Raw genomic sequence first — 18,219 nt, forward strand, 5'->3', positions numbered from 1 at the left:
GCCCACTCCAACAATTATGAAGCAATCTTTGTTTATTAAAATCCATAAAAAGTCCATTATCAAGTCCATCAACCTCTAAAGTGCTTTAATGACATTCTTAGGGTACAGATGTACTTGCTGTTAACTGTGTGTTTGTACTTGCTCAGTGTTAATATCCTGCATCTGCTGCAAATTTCTAAATTAATGCAACACATACAAAAGGTGCAGTACATACAAAACATTAGTGTTAGTGCAGGCACAGCTGGTTGATGAAAAGGGTGTCAATGTACAAGATATTGTAACATTTATCCAGGGTATTTATTTAATTCCGGAAAGTAGATTGAAGGATTTTGTTTTAGATTTTTACTTTCTGGACCTGGACTACCCACCTCTATGTGTAACTATAGGTTTACATAGGATCTCCGCTGGATTTTGCACTTTTAAGACTAGGTCAGTGGCTGAACTGCACTTAGCAGGGCATTACACATGTAAAGTAACATATGACATTGCAAAGACTGTTATTAGTGTAAAATTGCTTTAATTTAAAATGTTGTCCATCTTGTTGGTGTGGCAGTGCTGTTAGCCAATCAGAGGCGATATGTTTGCATGTATAAATATTCATGAGCAAGAGCCAAAATCCTATAATTTCTCCCCCAACTCCTCCACGGGAATTAAGCAGCGTTGTACCGGATCACCAGAGCACCATGCTCACATGGCATTTATTCATACTAGAGACCACAACTAGAGATTTTAATGAGAAATGAATGAAAAAATGATGGAAAGAGACCTTTATTTAAGCAGTTTTTTTTACCATCAAATGCTTCTGTAGCCCAGAAAGATCTGCAGCATTCACACCTCAAGACATCAAGACTGGGATCATCGGGAGAGGTTAACAGTCAGATCAGTGTACATTATTTCAAAACATTTTAGACTTATCTTTGGTTTGACAATTACTTACCAGTGTTTTATGGGAAATCATTGAGAAATATGAGCCAGGTATCACTTATAACATTGTCCTAGGCATTGTTAGGGAGACCAGTCGTCAAAAGTGATTAGAAAGAATTTTGCTTTGAACTGACTTAAATAAGGCACAAATAAATAAGTGATTAAAAAAACTGTATAAAACTGCTGCTTCTCCTGTTGTTGATGTGCACTGCAGCCATCTTGAATTCTGAACTTGCAGTTTGTACGACTCTCCTGACTTTTTAAGAGGGATATCAGTCTTGTTGAGGCATTCCAGTTGAAATTTCCTACTCGGAAATCCCGAGATCTGAGTTTAAATGGAATGAAGTATTAGCACTAAAGTTCTTGAAAACTCAAATCACAAGCTCACAAGTTTGTAGCACACAAAGATGAGAGTCAGACATTACCAGACACATCTCTGAAACTCATGTTACTAAGGCTCTGTCTGGTAATTACAGCAAAGTGTGACACTTCTTTTCCAGCCAGGTGCTCGTAACTGAGTGACGTAAGCTGGGCAGAAAGTGGTTAGCCAGCACACGGCTCAGTAACACTGTTCACTCCGACTCCATGAAGAAGGACACTTGAAAAAGTGCATCTAAAACAAGAACACAGAATAAATACATTACATAACTTATATAATGAAGAGCAGAATGGGAAAACAGCAGAATGCTTCAGTATCTGTTGGTGGCAGAACTATTTTACCTGATATTCTTTCTTCTTTATCAGGAGAATCTAAAGATGCCCATCTCTTTGGTGCTGCTTCCATCAGTGTGAGGTCATCAGGCTTTAAGGTCCACAACAGGTTCTTCCTCTGTATGTATCTGAGGATGTAACTGAGGAGAATAATATAACATACTTCTACTTTTCACACTAATCTATTAAGTTAAAATAAATCATTTATTTTCTTTACTATACTAAGTTATTTTATTTTAACTGCCTTTGTGACTTACATCTGAATATTAAGTATTTTTATTGTAAAAACAGTTCCAAATGAAAAAGAAAAAAATAACTGATTGACATATGGTTTTTCGTTTGAAGGGCTCACAAAAACAACTAAAATCAAGGGAAAATGTAAAATCATTTTGAAATACTAGACTAATCTAAAGAATCCGACCAGCCCTATTGTTCAAGAGCGCCATATCATTAACAATTATAATGACTTTGAGACTCAGATGCTGCTCATCCTAATACATTTCTACAATTTCGGTTGCATTAAAAGGCATGATTTGTCAGAATATTCACATGTTTACTTACATTTTTTGTTGCAGAGTTGTGAGGTTTGTGACTAGAATCAAACACCCGATGCTGACTCTTATCAAGAATTAATACAAAGTCTAAACAAGTATAATTTATTTGCTAATAAAACAGCTGTATGTTACAGCCCAGCATTGTTGTTTTGGCAACTAAAAAAGCCATTTTTATTGTGATGACTGAACTATCGTGTAACATTTGGCACCAGAGAAAAGACCAAATTAGCTGTTTCAAACTGGTTAACATAAAATCATAATCTGAAATGTGATAAGGCAAGGGGAAAGCTATTACATTTCTATTAACAATTATAGTAAAACAAAACTAAAATTCAATGTTTTAAATGTTATGATATCAACATGACCGGTGATAGCAATAAAATAAAAAGAAAAATGTCAGGTTAATTTCTAAATGCCACTGATGAATCTTAGCACGTCTAGGATACTGAACACGGTAGTAGCACTCTGCATCCTGGAGCCATTCCAACATATCAGCAATAGATGGAGAAGTGGCAGATCTGGCAACACAAGTGTGCAGATCCAGGGAGTCTGCATTCTGCTCATACAGCTGGAAAACTGCAAACACCTGCTTACTTGTGGAATCCCGAACTCCTTGAAGTGTTTCTCTGCAGAGCAATAAAACAAAACACTCATGGATGAGAAAATTCATAACATCGCTGTTTAAATCTTAATAACCCAAAACAGGAAAAACTTTCCTCACTTCCTTTAAGTACAGGATTTCATATACATACACTGCATTCGCCAATTGCTAGACATGAGCTAGAGAGGTATAAAGCATACATAACATTTTGAAATTATGAATAAAATACTTGATAGCATGTATCTGTAGAATCAGAAGACTTAATTCACCAAGAACCTGCAGTGCAAGAAATCGGTGTAGGTTTCAGACATACATTCAAAGTTGAACTTTTAAATGTAGTTCTGGCCTTCCAAATGTGATTGGTTTGTTAAATAACAGCTAAAGGTTTATTTTACAGAAAAAAACTGAAAAAACTGTTTTTGAACACATATTTGTCTGCATTACCTTTTATCTTGTGTGTTAATTTTTATTTAACTTGTTTTATATTTGTTTGTTTTCCTTATGCCAAATGAAAAGGACTGTTCCTTTTCATTACCCTGCTTTAGAAATGCAGGTAAAAATAAGTCAATATCATATTGTGCAATAATGCAATGATAAAGTTTAATTTTCATTTTGTTGCAGTATTTTGTAATATCTTTAAGAGTACCGTTATCATGGAAATACCATGAAATATTGTGATATTATTTTAGGGCCATATCTACTGTACAGCTTTAATATAGTCTTTAATATTAAATGTACAATGTAAAAAAATCATAAAAAGAAAGAAAACACATTGAATGAAAAGAGGTGTGACTGTTACTGTATGTACAGCAACAAGTTAAAGTGTATATATGCATGAACTTACATTTTTTCACTTAATTTCCCTAAGACAGTGTCTACTGCCTGTGCCAGCTTGTGCTGGAGACGTGGTTGTAGATCTGGAAAGTGACAGAGCGGAGTGCTGGCTAGATCTACACTCTTCAGCGCCCTCAGCTGCTCGGCCAGGTTCCCCAGAGAGCTGATCAGAGGTGAACACTCGACCAGAGCAGATCTCCAAACCTCCTTGTTCACCTGAACACTCTGGAAGCATTTCCTTAGCTCCTGCTGTAAGAGCAGCAGTGCAGGCTGAGACATAGTTAATCTAACTAACTATAGACTACTAAATTACCGCCTGTCTGAGTGCAGCTAGCTCCAATACTGCTAATCTGACCAACATATCAACCCTCAGTATGAAATATAAATGCTCAATGTATATATTTAAACGCTCAATCCCTGCTCACATATCTGACAAACATAAACATACCCAGTTATATGTTTTCTATAGTCTTCTAAAGAATGTTTACCATCTAATACCCAACACGTGCTAGCTAGCTTAGTTATTAACAAACCCAGCACCAGCATTTTGATGCAAGTCAGAGTGCAAAACGATTTTCTGTCATAATAAAAGTTCCCCCAAAATGTAATAAAATTCTGTTTTAAGTCTGTAAATTAAATACTATGAACTAGGTTGACAATATATAACGTTTAAAACTAATTAAACGTTTTTTAAAACTTAGAAACGCATAAAATAATGTAGATAATCAAAGAAAAAGTAAGAAACATACTGTTCTTTATAATGTCTCTTTTTTATTATTAGAGTTATATCTCCGCAAAACTGTGTAACATAATACTTGTTTTAGTACAATTTCTTACTTTTTATTTTATTATCTACATTATGTATGCGTTTATATGTTTCAAAAAGCTTTTAATTAGTTTTATACTCTATATATTATTAAACTAGTTCATAGTATTTCTTTTACAATTTTTTTATTCCATTTAAGGGGGCTCTTATTTTGACAGAAAATCTTTTCGGACTAAGCTACAAAACACATGACACATGCTTTCCACTAAGCTCTTCAGCGATTGGTCGTTTTTTGTATTGTTCCTTAAACAGTAGCTGATTGGTCCGTGACGCCGGCGTAATAGACGCATACAGAAGCTGCCCGGTCATTGGTTGAGCTGCTGCTCCGCGAATGAATTTGAAAAGTGTTGCTTCCAACCGCCACCAGTTTAGGGAGCGTCGAAAAGCAGCGAAAGGAGCAGAAAAATATACAAAAATAAAAGGAAATATAAAGGAATATAAAGAATTCAGAACAGGTAGGTAAAGAATATTGTCTTAGAAGTGTTGTTAACACAATGTTTACACGTTTAAGTGTGCATAAAATTAAACATTTAGCGTGTAATTATCTGGCCTAGTGTTATGTTACAGGTCTACAGTAGTTAGCTAGTCAGCCTCAGCATTGCGTCTTTCTTTCTTACAGAAACACAATGGCTCCGAGAAAACGAACAACCAACGCTAAAACCAAGAAGAATATAAAAATGCCGAAATTAGAAGCGTTTCTTCTGGACTTCGATGATGAAGGTAAGATTGTTTACACTAAAACCATTGACTATTGTTAACTTTAAGGCTGCTTACGCAGTTAGCTTGCATTAAAAAAGACTAACTACAGTTAAAATGCCAGCTGGGAGGATCCCAACAGGTAAAATGTTTAAAATATGGTTAAAATGTGAGCTTTAAGCTTTTGTTTATTATTTTTGTATTATTCCAATGTTAAACCTATACTGTATTATAATTCTAGCTAGTGTTTTGGTATAATGAACTGCCTTTAACAGGAAAATGACAATAATGGAAATTTAATTTTGATGGAGACCACAGCTCCACAGCTTTTATCACAGCTATTAAGTAATTTTTATTTTGGGTCCTTTACTCAATTCACACAGACATGTTTTATGTTTTTCTATAAATTTATTTTATATATATTTTTATGTATATAGTGCAGAATGTGTTTTTTTGTGTGTATAGCTGTATGTATATTTGTAGCAGGACCGACAAATTGAATAGATTGACAAATAAGTAGTAGTTACATACACTCGTGCAAAATACAATGTAGATTTATTGGTTAAATGTTTTTTATGCACATGCCTAATTTTGTTTAAATAATTATTGCACACTTTCTGTAAATCCTCTAAACCTAATTTCACTTTTTTGTCTGCTGTATGATATGTTTAACTGAATAACCAATTATTTATAAACGAAAAGGATCAGGGTTTTTTTGGCTAGACAAACAAATGGCAGTGTGACCTTAATGATACGGACGGACGATTGGATGGATACATTGGAAGATAATTAATAAGTAGTAGTGTTAAAGTATTGATATTTCACAGAGTAGTTAGTATATAGTTGGAGTACTTACTATGATGCATGCATGGTAGCTGTGAATTTAAAAATTCTGGGCAAAATAATTAAAAGGAAAGTGTCCAGTGCAGATAATGCAATATCATTGGTAAAAACAGATTTACAGTGCTGTATAATCTCATGGCTGCAAGAAGAAATTACCTACAGCAGGACAGGAGGAGTCTGTTGCTGAATGTATGACTCTGATCATAGAGAAGCCCTTCCACCAACTTTATAAAACATTACACAGACAGACATTTTTGCCAGTATCTGCCTCTTCATGTTTTTTACTACATCCAGTTTAGCCCCAAAAACTAAGCTCACCTTTCACCAGATTAGTCTCTTGTTTGTGTCAGGAAGTAGTTAGATTTCGTCGTAGTTTCTCATCTCGGGTTTTAGTAGGGGACTGTTCAGCTTCAGTAACATTTTAACATCAAATGTTATTGATTTTTGTACACAGTGCGCACCATAGTGGAGAGGATGAAGGACAAGACCAACAATCTGTTAAAGGATGCAGACAACCTGTACAACATGGCTCTGATCAAGCTGCCTATGTCAGTGCGACGGATGAACTGGATTCAGTACTGTGGTATGTACATACACACTTCCGTCCATTTTAGCTACATAATTCCATTCATGTTTTATCACATTGTGTTCTTTGTTTATCTACCAGGTGTTAAGAGTTTGTGTTTTAACAGGCAAGGGATACTGTTATAGGACATTCTGAATCTTATGTTTTATTCTTTTACATAGATTCTGAAAAGCCAGAAGCACCTGTCGATGAGTCCAAGGCAAGTCCTCATTTCCACTGTTGATCATCTCGGAATGACTGTTTTAAGGTTTTATGTGTGAGATGTACATGTTCTATTTTTCATCTGTTGTTTCTGCTTGCAGCAAAAGGAGGTGGCTGCACAAGTAGAGATGACCATAGCTCATGATCATGCTGTTCCTCCAAAGTCTGCCAAAAAAGGTAACTACTGCTTTCTTTTGATCTTGTTTTTGATATTATTCTTAGTTATTTCTGTGATGGTGATGTTAATCATGTCTTCTGTGTTTATTGATAGCTGCTAAGATCAGCTCAGGCTCAGAAAATGAAGAGAACTTAGTACCCAAGTCTACGACAAAAAAGGTCAGTCTAAACTGTTAAGATATTATGTAGCTAAACAAAGAAATCAGGTCTGCAACAATTTTGTGGTCCTGTATTTTGAAGGTGCGAATATTCTGTTTTGCCATATTCAGATATGTTTGGTCCCCCCCCCCCCCCCCTCTTCGTTTTATCATTGTCATTATTTGCATTTTTTTAATTAAGATTAAAGAGCTAAATGTTTGTTTTTTTTAAGTTTTATCCATCCTTATTCTATGGCTTACAATTGCCCTAATTTTGTCATGTTTATCACAGGGAAGGCAAAAGAAGGCACCTTCAACTTCAAAGAAAGCCAAAGCTCTTTCAGTCAGCAAACAGAACAACACTATTAGAAAGTAAGTTTTATTTCTTATCTACATTTTGCTCATTTTAGGTGACCATTAACTATTGTATATAAATGTTCATTTACCGGTAAATTATTATTTGATTGCAGATCTAGTAGAAAGCCTTTGGTCACCCCAGCAAGAAGTTTCCTGGATTCCTCCATAATCGGTCCGACACCACTCATCACGCCTCGCTTTGATTCCAGGTGACTCCATAATTTTTAATTTGGCCAAATTTCAGACTAAAAGAAACTGTTAATAGAGCAGCCAGGTTTAATCAGCTACTGGCTACTGTTAAACATGGTTGCCTGGTTGACTCTTTAATGGAATGTCAGTGTTTGTTTCCTGGGGGTAAATTATGTGAATTTAAGTATGATGTACTCTTATCTTTTAGGTTGCCCAAGACTCCTGCAGTGCGAGTTCCCCGTCACAGAGAGAAGGTGTACAGCATCTCTGTTAACGGATCTCCTATTGCTGGAAGCAGTGAGGACATTGTCATTAATGTCCCTCTGGGAAGTGGAGAGGTTTGTTGCTTCTTCTGTCTCAAGCTAAAAAATTCAAGTGTCCTTTTTTATTTTTTAGTCAGAAAATAACAGCAGCTTCTCTTTGTTTCCTCTTTTCTCAGTGTATTCAGCTGCTGGCCAGTGAGATGGACTGTATTGATCTGAGCCAGTTGGATGAGAAGGCGGTGCGCAGTATCAGACAGCTGCAGGTATTTATTTGTTGTGAAGTGGAAGCCTGTTATTCCTTAAATACTGTAAAACACATGATTTACTGTTCTGTTTTCTTTTGCACAGAGCCGACTCACAACCCTCTGTGGAGGATCCAAGTGACCTGACTGCTTCTGCTCTCATTTCCTTTCTTTTAAAAAATCAGACACCACCCTAAATCGTCACACTTTTATTCCTGTTTATAAAGTAGCTTTGTCTAGTTTTATCCTTTTATCTTTGCATTTCTTTTAAATACTGTCTCCTTTTTCTGTCAGGAATTTTCATGGGCATTTTACATTTGTACATATTTCCGTTTGCATGTAGTGTTTTCACATGTGGTGTCTTGTAATATGTTTGTAAATACAATTCATTTGCAACAGATTTCAGATTTTTTTTCTTCTTAATTGTATTCATTTTATACTATTACTCATGAGGTGAATTAATACTGGATATGTATATTAGGAAATTATACTCAACAATGGACCTTTTTTGTTTGTAAGTGAAGTGCAACTTTTCACCATATAGAAATGTGTATATAAAAAAAGCTGTTTTCAATTTGTGTATTGTGTGCTTTTCCCTTTCTAGCCTGGGTTTAAGTTTTAGTGAAAAAGAGTGACTGTGCTTTTAGTATCCTGTGTATTTAAGTCCTGTAGAGGGCAGGCGTGCTGCAGCTGCAGTCATCAATCAGTCAAATCCAAAAACTGTAGAAACACACAGACGGGCAACATCTCTAGCGAAACCATAAGTCAGTGCTCCACCCATCCCTCATAGGTTTCAGTAATGAAACGCTCCATCTTATTTTTCTCCTTTGAATTGTCTTTCCATATCCAGTGTCTAATTTTAACATTTTTTCCTGTGCTAATATTCTTTTTTTTTTACCCCCAGAAAGTTTTTAATAACATTTTTTTTCTACATTATTATGCACCCATGGTTTCTACAGTCCTTGACAAAATGATTCTAATTACCATAGGTCTCGCAATGCTCCATTAAAATAGCAAACTAGTCACACAAATGTACCATTATGAGTACATTAACAGTATATACAACAGAATGTTTCAGCTAATTATTAATTGACCAGAAGACAATCATTAAAAATGTTTAACAAATGTCTTAATTCATTTAAGACATTTAAAAGTAGAAAATGAGAAATGATTGTCAACTAGTGTCAATAATTCATTGAGTAACCGTTTAACAATGTTTATTACTGTTGTAGGTTCTGTTATTTGTGATCCTTATTATAAAATGTTACAAATAATACTGTAAAGAAAAATAATATTCACATTAATTCACAAACAAAGTCTTGCTGGTTAGTATTGTAACCGGATATGTCCAGATGATGCTCTAGAGTTAACAGCTGACTCTTGGTGCAGCTAGCTGCTCTGCCCCAGATCACTGAGTCTCTCCCCAAGACAGGCCATCATATCTATAAGCAGCCCTCCACTGGCAGGCCTCTCATCACCATCTGTAGGGACAAACACACCACATTAACAACCATGCAAGATACTATATCATACGGTACTTGCACACTTAGATTTTCACTCACCTGCTCTCATAAATATGGACTTCGGGACATCATAGATGCTTTCAGTCATTTCTGAAATATGAAGTGCAAAAGGTCAAGTTCTGTACTTACTTATCTTACTGGTTCCATATCCATAACCAGACAATTCAAATAATTATACAGTGCTAAGTACTAAAACTGTCATAGTGGCAAGGAAGTAGACTGAAAGATTGAAACAGATTTGTATTTAAAAAAATGTAAAACTCAATATAAATGAGTATATATTCAGCATATCTTAATATAAGAGGGGATGTAGATTACAAGAAAAGTAGTTGTACATTGTTACACACCAGTCCCATAGTAAACATGCAAAATACAAACAGTTGAAATATCTGTTTGAAGTTCTAAAAAAAGGTATAAAACTACAGAAGCCCACTCCCACCACCTAAAATTTAAAATATATATATAGGAAAAAGCTTAAGCTTCCATACAAAACTGTTGTCAAAAAAAATCAAATCATATTTAAACTAAAGAAAGAATGAGCTTTAAACCTGGAAGAAACAACTTTTGAAAGAACCAATACTCACAATGCAGAACTCATCCACCTCTGTTTAAAACTACTAATACATTTTTAGGCTATATGCACCCTGATACAGGACAGACTCAGTAGATATTTAATGTCTGTGCTCGTAACAGCCAGTAGGAAAGCGTTTACCAGAAACAACAGATGAGATAGAATGAACAGTAGTAACTTAGGAGATTTATATCATGGAAAATATAAGAATAAATGTATTTAAAAAGCTTTGGGGTAAATGGGAAAAAATGTCTATCAAAAATAAAAATGTACTTTGTTAATGACATTTAAAACAGTTTGTTATTGCTAGGTCAAAGGCATTGTTAAGGACAATAATAAGAAACCTTATAAGTATTTTTGAATTATAATACCATTTTAAACAAAACTAAAAAAGACTTGATTCATTAATGATAAAAAGTGAAGAACAGAAGATCAGAGATGTTGAACACTCACCGTGATTTCTGCCGCTGGCTCGCCGGTTGGATGGAGGCGTATCATAAATGGCTTCTTCATAATTCAGTGCTGCAAACATACATGTGCACAACACAGATTAGGCATGTGGTTTAGAACTAAACATGAGTTGCAAACAATGTCCAAAGATCTAGATATGCAGACTGCATCTACAAATATCAGTGAAAGAATGGGTGTCTTTCAGGAGCTCATAGAACGCCAGTGAATACAGTTGTAATTTTCTCACTACTAACTATTCCACAGTCAACCGTCAGTGCTATTATAGCCCCTTCGTGTTCTACAAGGACTGTGCACCAGTGCACAAAGCAAGGTCCATAAAGACATGGATGAGTTTGATGTGGAATAACTTGACTGTCCTGCAAAGAATCCTGACCTCAACGCAATAAAACACCTTAGAGTCACCATTAGAGTCACCAATAAAACACCATTAGAGTCTGACCTTACAAATGAGCTTCTGGAAGAATGGTCATACATTCCCATAAACACACTCCTAAACCTTGTGAAAAGCCTTTTTAGAAGAGTGCAAAGGGTGGTCAATATGATGTTAATATGTGCACAAAGACAGGTGAGTGAATACTTTTGGTAATGTAGTGTATGTATATACACTTCCTCAGGAAAATACAAATATTAGACTGGTTTCTTTATATTTTAAATGTCTTCTAAGGTTATTAACCATTTCAACAACAACTAGAATAGAAAATAAGATTTTGTGGATGAATGTGTCTTTTTTGATACAGAATGCATGTTAAATGACTGTAACAGACTGTGAGATAAACCAAACCAACATTTTGGAGCAGGCAGGACGTCATAATCACTCTCCAGTTTAATCTCCTCCATCTTATGCTCCACTTCATCCTCTGGATGCTGACTGATCCCAAGGCTGGTCATATCTGTGGTCAAGAGGTAAAAAAAATCAGATGAGAAACAGTTCTCTCCAAATAAAGCTCCAATAAACTGGAGGACCAGGAGGCTGAGTAAGAGCTTTACCCTGAGAAGTGGAAAAGCGCTGGGGAGTGTGATGGGAAGCAGTCTGAGAGCTGGTGCTGCTGGACCACAGATAGTCAGACATGTTGGAGTTAGGCCTTCTGAAACTGCTGCTCTCTGAGGTTGAGCTGAAGCTGCTTCTGCTGCTGCACGGGTTGGAATCAGCTCTCTGTTCATGATCTGAAAAACTCTCACGAAACCTGCTCACACAAACATCAACAATAATAATTAGATGATAAAGGCTACAGATAAACTGAGATAAAGAAATATGCATATTTTTTGGGCATTTTCAGGGACCTAAGCACATTAATATAATAATTTCTATCTGAAGTAAAAGAGATTTTACTGTAAAAGTAAAAAAAATAAAACAATTTCTTATTTTGAGATCCCTTATTGAGATTGTATGAGCTAGACTGAAGAACAAATATTGATTCCAGATGCCCCTTGCCAGCACCCCAGAGGACGTATTTAATGCCATCAGTAGCTTAGCTTATTTACTATCATTAAAGGGGACAAAATACTCCTCTTTTTAAGTTAGCATAGGTCTATGGTATATACAAAACATATTCATAAAGTTTTTTGCACATAAAAAAAAGAGATCTCATCCACTGACTTGCCATAAACAGTAGGTACAGATCCCTCCCTCTGACGAAGTCTGCTGGCAAATCCTTCTGTGTACTGCCGGAGGTGCTCAACCTGGCATTTTTTAACTGATCTAGTGGGTGGGGCTCTAGTGGGGGTTTACAGGTGAAGAGTGGTGACAGGGAATCCAAATGGCTTATAGAAGCATAGGATTCCTGACACCAAAGCCTTTCAGTTGGTTCACAAAAAAAGGAATGGATGGATTGGATTTTTTTGTTCTTGGAGTGTTTTTAGAGGCAGTCAAGACCCAAGTGGAAATACAAAAGCACACAAAAAAGTGAGTTCTGCATAATGTGTAATATATCCCCTTTAAGCTCTGATTTACCAAACCAAATGTCGATATGATGAGAACTATAAATAATACTAGACTTATAAATAATACACTCCCATGAGGAAAGCGTTGGGGATGTTTTAATGAACACAGTGATGCAAAACCACTGCTTTGATATAAATGTTTGTATTTCCTATAATATTATAATACAATAATGTTTGACTGAGCAAACTACCTCCCAGCTAAGCTGATTTTTCATTTAAATATTCACAGGGGACTAAAATAAGTCTAAAAATGTTGCAGTTTTTTCCAATTTGTGACGTAAAGTAAATCTGGTTGTTCTTTATATTGTTTATATTGTTTCTGTGATAAAATGAAGCTGAGGGTGACAAGAAGTACCTGTCAGAGGTCAGCTGAGTGGTGTGAAGGCTGGAATGGTTCATGGCTTTCAGAAGCTGGCAAATCCACTCTTGTCTGAGATCTGCTGTGTCTGCAGCCTGTGGGTCAGATTAAAATGGGAAGGAATTAGGAAATCACTATGTAAATTTATCTACAGCCATCGATGACACAGGTATTCAATTGTGCACACTAGGGGTGGGCGATATGGCTCTAAAATAATATCACAATATTTAATGGTATTTTTATGGTAACGATACTCTTGGTGATATGACAAAACACTGAATTTAAAAAATGATTTCAAGAATACACTACTGCAACAAAATGAAAAATACATTTTATTATTGCATACAATATGATATGGCACACCTCTAACTGAGAATTTTGAAAAATCCAAGAATTTTATCAGATTTTTAACAGAAGTCAATGATCCAGAATGTGATGATAATAATAATGCCCTCCACGTATCTCCATATATCCAGGATATCCAAGTAGAATAAATGATACTGAACAGATATAATCTGTCTCTAGTAGATATATAATGGGAAATGAGAACAGTGTGAATTATTATTTTGCAAAAAAAAAAAAGCAAACAAATAGCACCATGATGGTTGGGCATGTGTCAAAATCTGTGCACATCAGTCCAACACAGTTTTGCGCAGATATTTCCAGTTACAGTTGAATTCACGCTGACAATATATATTGCAACATTTGTTAAATGTTAATTTTTTACAATATAGTGCAGCCCTAGTGGTAATGCCTTCTATGGTGTATTACTGATATTAAGGTGACACTGTGGATCGAGGAATGTTAAACACCTGTGCCTTAAGCACACAGGTTTAACCTCACTCACAAGATAACACCTCACAACTCACAACTACAGGTGTGAGCATTTCCATGCTGTCGCAGGCTTAAACTGGTTCGAATCTGCTATAATATGCCAATTTGGCCACACTAGACAAGCCAAGAAGCACAGTTCAGCACTTGTGCTTTAAAATGTCATTTTAGAATCCCAGCGTGAGAGAGACACAATGGAGAACATTCACGCTGCAGTTGGCCAAGATGCGATGAGCCAAAATCTGACTGGGTTCCTGTTTTTTTTGAGACAATAGTCAATAGAGGTGTTTGTTGCCGAGGCCTGAAAGCAGACTTAGACGATGTTTATGTTGGTGGGTGACATCCGGCCACATCCTCAATCAGACCCAGTAAACACAGTCCTGAGTGGAGCAGAGCAGAACCTACCAGAACTTTCCTCTTCCCGTTTTTCATCGTGAGTTCAAAAAGGTAGCGCTTGTTCTCAGTCCGCATCACCTCCTGCACGGATTCAACCTGGAAAACAACAACAAAAAAAAAAAAACAATATAATTCCTCACAAACCACTGACCTAACAAACTACATACAGCACATACAAACTAAAGTCATGTAACCCACCTCCAAAAATGAGAATATTATATAGACCAATTGGTACTTTTGGCAGTGTGCCAAGTCCTGCAGGAAAATTAAATCTGCATCTCCATTAAAATTGTCAGCAGAGGAAAGCATGAAGTGCTGTAAAATCTCCTGGTAGACACAGCACTGACTTTGGATTTAATATAAATTGACTTGACTTCACTCTGTCTGTAAAACATAATATATGAATTTCTAATTACTGAAATAAAAAGAAAACTATTCCAGGTGACTCTCCCTCATGAACACACTGAGATTAAAATACCAAGAGTGTACAAATCTGTCCTCAAAGATAAATGTGCTACTTAGAAGAATCTAAAGTATAAAACATAGTCTGTTTTGTTTAACATGTTTTGGTTTCAAAATAATTAATGTGTTTCTGTATAGATTTAATATCTTGTAAAATCATAAAAGAAAGAAAACTCAAAATGGGAAAAGGCCTGTCCAAACGTTTGACGGCATTCAATAAGCAATTTATGGCAAACATTCATTTGTATTTTGGCAAACAGTTTCTAATGTATAGAAATTTGTAAGGTAAATGTTAAGGACACCCTGATACAATGATGTTCTGATGTACCCAGAGCAGCGAGGATAAAGGGCTTTACTCAAGGCCCCCGCAGTGGTAGCTTGTTAAACCTGAATATGGAACACACAACCTTGTCAATAAACAAGTACTTTAACTACTGAGCCCCCGCTGCTCATCTAAGTCTGGAAATAGAGTGTAAATTGTTTTGCATTATTTTGTAAATCATCTGCTTCCACAACCCTCCATCTAAAGGACTTAGAGAGATCTTTGGATCTCCCCATGGTGATCCACTCATTGTATTACCTTCTTCCCTAAACACAGTACATTTTTAAAGCTTTTGATAGTTGTCCCGATTGTGTGTATGAGTATGATTCATATCTCTGTTTTAGAAGACAAAAATGCATCAACTTTTTGTCAACAATTGCCACAAAGTACGAAACACTAAGGGGGTTGTCTTACCTCAAACAGGTAATACTTTCCTCTAAGATCCAACTGCAGAAAAATGAACAAAAATATGGGTCACATTTTCATATAAAGAGTGTGATTGTTTTATTTAGCTCTAAACTAAAAACAACAGTATCCCTGTAATTAAACTTCATTAAATACATAATACAGAACATCTGCTATTGATTATCTGCATTATACTTATTTTTAACAAACTTGACATTAGGATACGTTTATTTTAATCATATAAACCAATTAATACAAAGTACAGGCAACCTAATTAAGCAATATTGCATTATTTATTCTAATTAAGTTACATCCTATATTATCATAGTACTTGTAGCCTTTGGTACAAAACAATACATTTCTTCACATATCCTAGCCTTTAAAAGCCTGGGTCAGCCATGTCTATAAAATGTATGTACACGTTTGAATGTTTTTTCGTTTTATTGCTTATATAAATTGAACCATATTCAACAGAAGTTGGCCTTCTTTTGCAATAACTGATGAGTTCAATGGCAAATTATGGGTCAATAATCCAGCACTCTAAATATGTAATAATGTTCATTTAAAAGTGTGTAAGGTAGTACTTACAGTAGATCCATTTTTCTTGGTGTAGAAGAACAGGGTTGTGTTGTGAAGTTTGAACCAGTAGGTCACCCACCTCAGCCTCTGATGGAGTCAGAGAAAGAATGCAGAGTTGTTGCGGAGATTTAAGGTTTGTTCATTTGATAGACTATTTTAATACATATAAAAGGCTTAAGAAAAGTCAATAAATCATGTATTGGATGTGACAAGACTATAAACCAAAATAATTGGCATGTTCTCCTCCATCAGTCTTACACACTGCTTTTGGATAACTTCATGCCACTCCTGGTGCAAAAATTCAAGCAGTTCAGCTTGGTTTGATGGCTTGTGGTCATCCATCTTCCTCTTGATTATATTTTAGAGGTTTTAAATTTGGAAAATCAAAGAAACTTATCATTTTTAAGTGGTCTCTTATTTTTTTCAGAACTGTATTTAGGCGAAATCGTGTATAAACAGGGTGAAAGAGGGTGTCATGTTTTTCCACAAGAGTGTACGTGATATTTACCCAAAATGATAAGATTAACTAAATGTGAAATGCTTGTATTTTAGTTGCAAATGTAGAATAAAAATGTCAAGTAAAAGTAGCTATATCATTCATTTTAACTGATAGCCAGTTATGAATGTCTGACAGAAATTGCTTACAGTAAGAACATTTAACAAATAAATGTTTAATAGATTCTTTCTTTCCATGGCAGAAACTGCCAGGGCCTGTCTGAAATCTAAATATTTTATGTAGAAAGTCATTTACAGGGTATACAGGGTTTCTTTAGCTTTAGGAGTCAAAGGACACAACATGACACATAAAAACCTGTAGTGACTAGCCTAGTCACATTTTTTATCCAACAGATTTACATCACCAACCTCCAGACAAGATAAGAAAGGTGTAATAGGGAAGAATTGAAAGCTGTACTAAATAAAATGTAATGGATTTGGAGTAAGGGGATACATGAAAGTCAATATTATCAATCAAGGCAAATTTAAAAAGGCTGACTGATATATTAATTAATTGACTAATTAATAAAAAAAAAACCACTTACCATTTTGTCTTTTCTTTTCTTCAGGAAGCCTTGGCACAGTGGTGTGAGAACTAATCCACCTTCTCCAGTCGACATGTTTACCTGCTGTCCTGAGGCTCATTTCTGAGCTTTCTTCTCACATTCTGTAAAAACAGGGCTGAGGTTCCTGTTTCAGAAGCTCTGCGTCAGGATCACATAAACCCCCTCTATTTCACACTTCTGTTTTACTAAACACAGAGAAAGAGCTATTATCAATACAGGATTATTATGTCAACACCCCAACCCCAATATACTGAGTGAACCACCATCTGACACAAGATCAGATTCAGATCATCAGCTTTGGCATTGTCTAAACAAGCATGGGCATCTCTACAGATCTACCACACTCCAGAGTTCATCTTCCCTCTATTCTTATTCTCACACACCCGATCCAGAAAATTAAGGCCTTCAGGGGCACATGAACAATCTAGACTTCATTTGACCTACAAAATGACAAATAAAAACTGACATTTACTATAGATGAATAAAATAAACACGTAAAAAAGGAAAGATTGATACATAAAACATAAGGAATTTTTATCTTATGAAGAAAAAAATAATTAGATCAATAAAATAATACAACTATTTAAAATGAATAAAAAATAATTTATATAAAAAAAAAATAAAAAAAAAAGAATAATATCAGTTTCAGTTTCAGTTTCAAATCAGTAAAACAGCTCACCAAAACCTCAACCTGTCCAAATATTGGACAATAATTGATTAACTTTACAGGCCCTCACTCATTTTCATTTTATTTAACTAAACTGAGTTTTATATTCTTATATTATTATATTCAGCCTCGCGCTGAATTCAGCTCCGCGCCGCCGGAGAGAGAGAGAGAGAGAGAGAGAGACAGAGAGAGCGCAGCGCGGCGAATTTTGCTTACCCTAGACCACATGTGTCAAACACAAGGCCCGCGGGCCAAATGTGGCCCGCCACGTCTTTTTATGTGGCCCGCGAGAGCTTGTAAGATCTTAGTGTCTATAATAAATAAGTCAGAAGCGTTCTTTGACCAAAAAATACATTTCCCACAATGCTTGTCGATTGTATTACCCGCGAAGTTACGGCTTACTGCCACTACACGGCAGTGTAGTCATTGATGTGGAAACCCTGCCGGAGGGAAGGTGAAACTTCGCGGGTGGAATTGAGACATATAAATGT

The 18,219-nt window shown here is 35.7% G+C and overlaps 3 protein-coding genes across 3 annotated transcripts; 1 reads left to right on the forward strand and 2 right to left on the reverse strand.

Moving 5' to 3' along the window:
• Positions 1–14: 14 nt before the first annotated feature.
• c19h1orf109 (c19h1orf109 homolog (H. sapiens)) lies at positions 15–4,182 on the reverse strand. Its single transcript, XM_007247875.4, has 4 exons — positions 3,635–4,182; positions 2,636–2,815; positions 1,645–1,763; positions 15–1,537 (listed from the first exon to the last, which is right to left on the reverse strand). The coding sequence occupies exons 1-4, from the start codon at positions 3,901–3,903 to the stop codon at positions 1,497–1,499; spliced, it is 609 nt and encodes a 202-aa protein (XP_007247937.1). The 5' UTR covers positions 3,904–4,182; the 3' UTR covers positions 15–1,496.
• Positions 4,183–4,750: 568 nt separating this feature from the next.
• On the forward strand, positions 4,751–9,004 carry cdca8 (cell division cycle associated 8). The gene is made up of 11 exons (XM_007247876.4): positions 4,751–4,905; positions 5,070–5,170; positions 6,444–6,572; positions 6,737–6,774; positions 6,878–6,953; positions 7,048–7,112; positions 7,383–7,462; positions 7,561–7,656; positions 7,845–7,974; positions 8,076–8,162; positions 8,248–9,004. Exons 2-11 carry the CDS (start codon positions 5,077–5,079, stop codon positions 8,281–8,283), a joined length of 831 nt encoding a protein of 276 aa, XP_007247938.2. The 5' UTR covers positions 4,751–4,905; positions 5,070–5,076; the 3' UTR covers positions 8,284–9,004.
• A 332-nt stretch (positions 9,005–9,336) lies between these two features.
• LOC103042995 (interactor protein for cytohesin exchange factors 1) lies at positions 9,337–17,631 on the reverse strand. Its single transcript, XM_007247867.4, has 10 exons — positions 17,041–17,631; positions 16,010–16,087; positions 15,431–15,463; positions 14,242–14,328; positions 13,003–13,100; positions 11,694–11,890; positions 11,492–11,596; positions 10,689–10,757; positions 9,704–9,754; positions 9,337–9,622 (listed from the first exon to the last, which is right to left on the reverse strand). Exons 1-10 carry the CDS (start codon positions 17,113–17,115, stop codon positions 9,531–9,533), a joined length of 885 nt encoding a protein of 294 aa, XP_007247929.2. The 5' UTR covers positions 17,116–17,631; the 3' UTR covers positions 9,337–9,530.
• Positions 17,632–18,219: the final 588 nt, after the last annotated feature.

The sequence above is a fragment of the Astyanax mexicanus genome, chromosome 3, assembly GCF_023375975.1.
Source record: "Astyanax mexicanus isolate ESR-SI-001 chromosome 3, AstMex3_surface, whole genome shotgun sequence".
Taxonomy (NCBI): Eukaryota; Metazoa; Chordata; class Actinopteri; order Characiformes; family Acestrorhamphidae; genus Astyanax; species Astyanax mexicanus.

Bases quoted from the DNA above. Each gene is read 5' to 3' on its own strand.
- c19h1orf109 (XM_007247875.4), bottom strand. From the start codon at position 3,903: ATGTCTCAGCCTGCACTGCTGCTCTTACAGCAGGAGCTAAGGAAATGC. The intron at 2,816-3,634 runs GTAAGTTCATGC...ATTGCTCTGCAG, and splicing joins GGGAAATTAAGTGAAAAAAT to AGAAACACTTCAAGGAGTTC. The intron at 1,764-2,635 runs GTATCCTAGACG...TTACATCCTCAG, and splicing joins GAGTGCTACTACCGTGTTCA to ATACATACAGAGGAAGAACC.
- cdca8 (XM_007247876.4), top strand. From the start codon at position 5,077: ATGGCTCCGAGAAAACGAACAACCAACGCTAAAACCAAGAAGAATATA. The intron at 6,573-6,736 runs GTATGTACATAC...TCTTTTACATAG, and splicing joins GAACTGGATTCAGTACTGTG to ATTCTGAAAAGCCAGAAGCA. The intron at 7,113-7,382 runs GTCAGTCTAAAC...TGTTTATCACAG, and splicing joins CCAAGTCTACGACAAAAAAG to GGAAGGCAAAAGAAGGCACC.
- LOC103042995 (XM_007247867.4), bottom strand. From the start codon at position 17,115: ATGTCGACTGGAGAAGGTGGATTAGTTCTCACACCACTGTGCCAAGGC. The intron at 16,088-17,040 runs GTAAGTGGTTTT...TGACTCCATCAG, and splicing joins AGAAAAGAAAAGACAAAATG to AGGCTGAGGTGGGTGACCTA. The intron at 14,329-15,430 runs GTAAGACAACCC...GTTGTTTTCCAG, and splicing joins GAAAGTATTACCTGTTTGAG to GTTGAATCCGTGCAGGAGGT.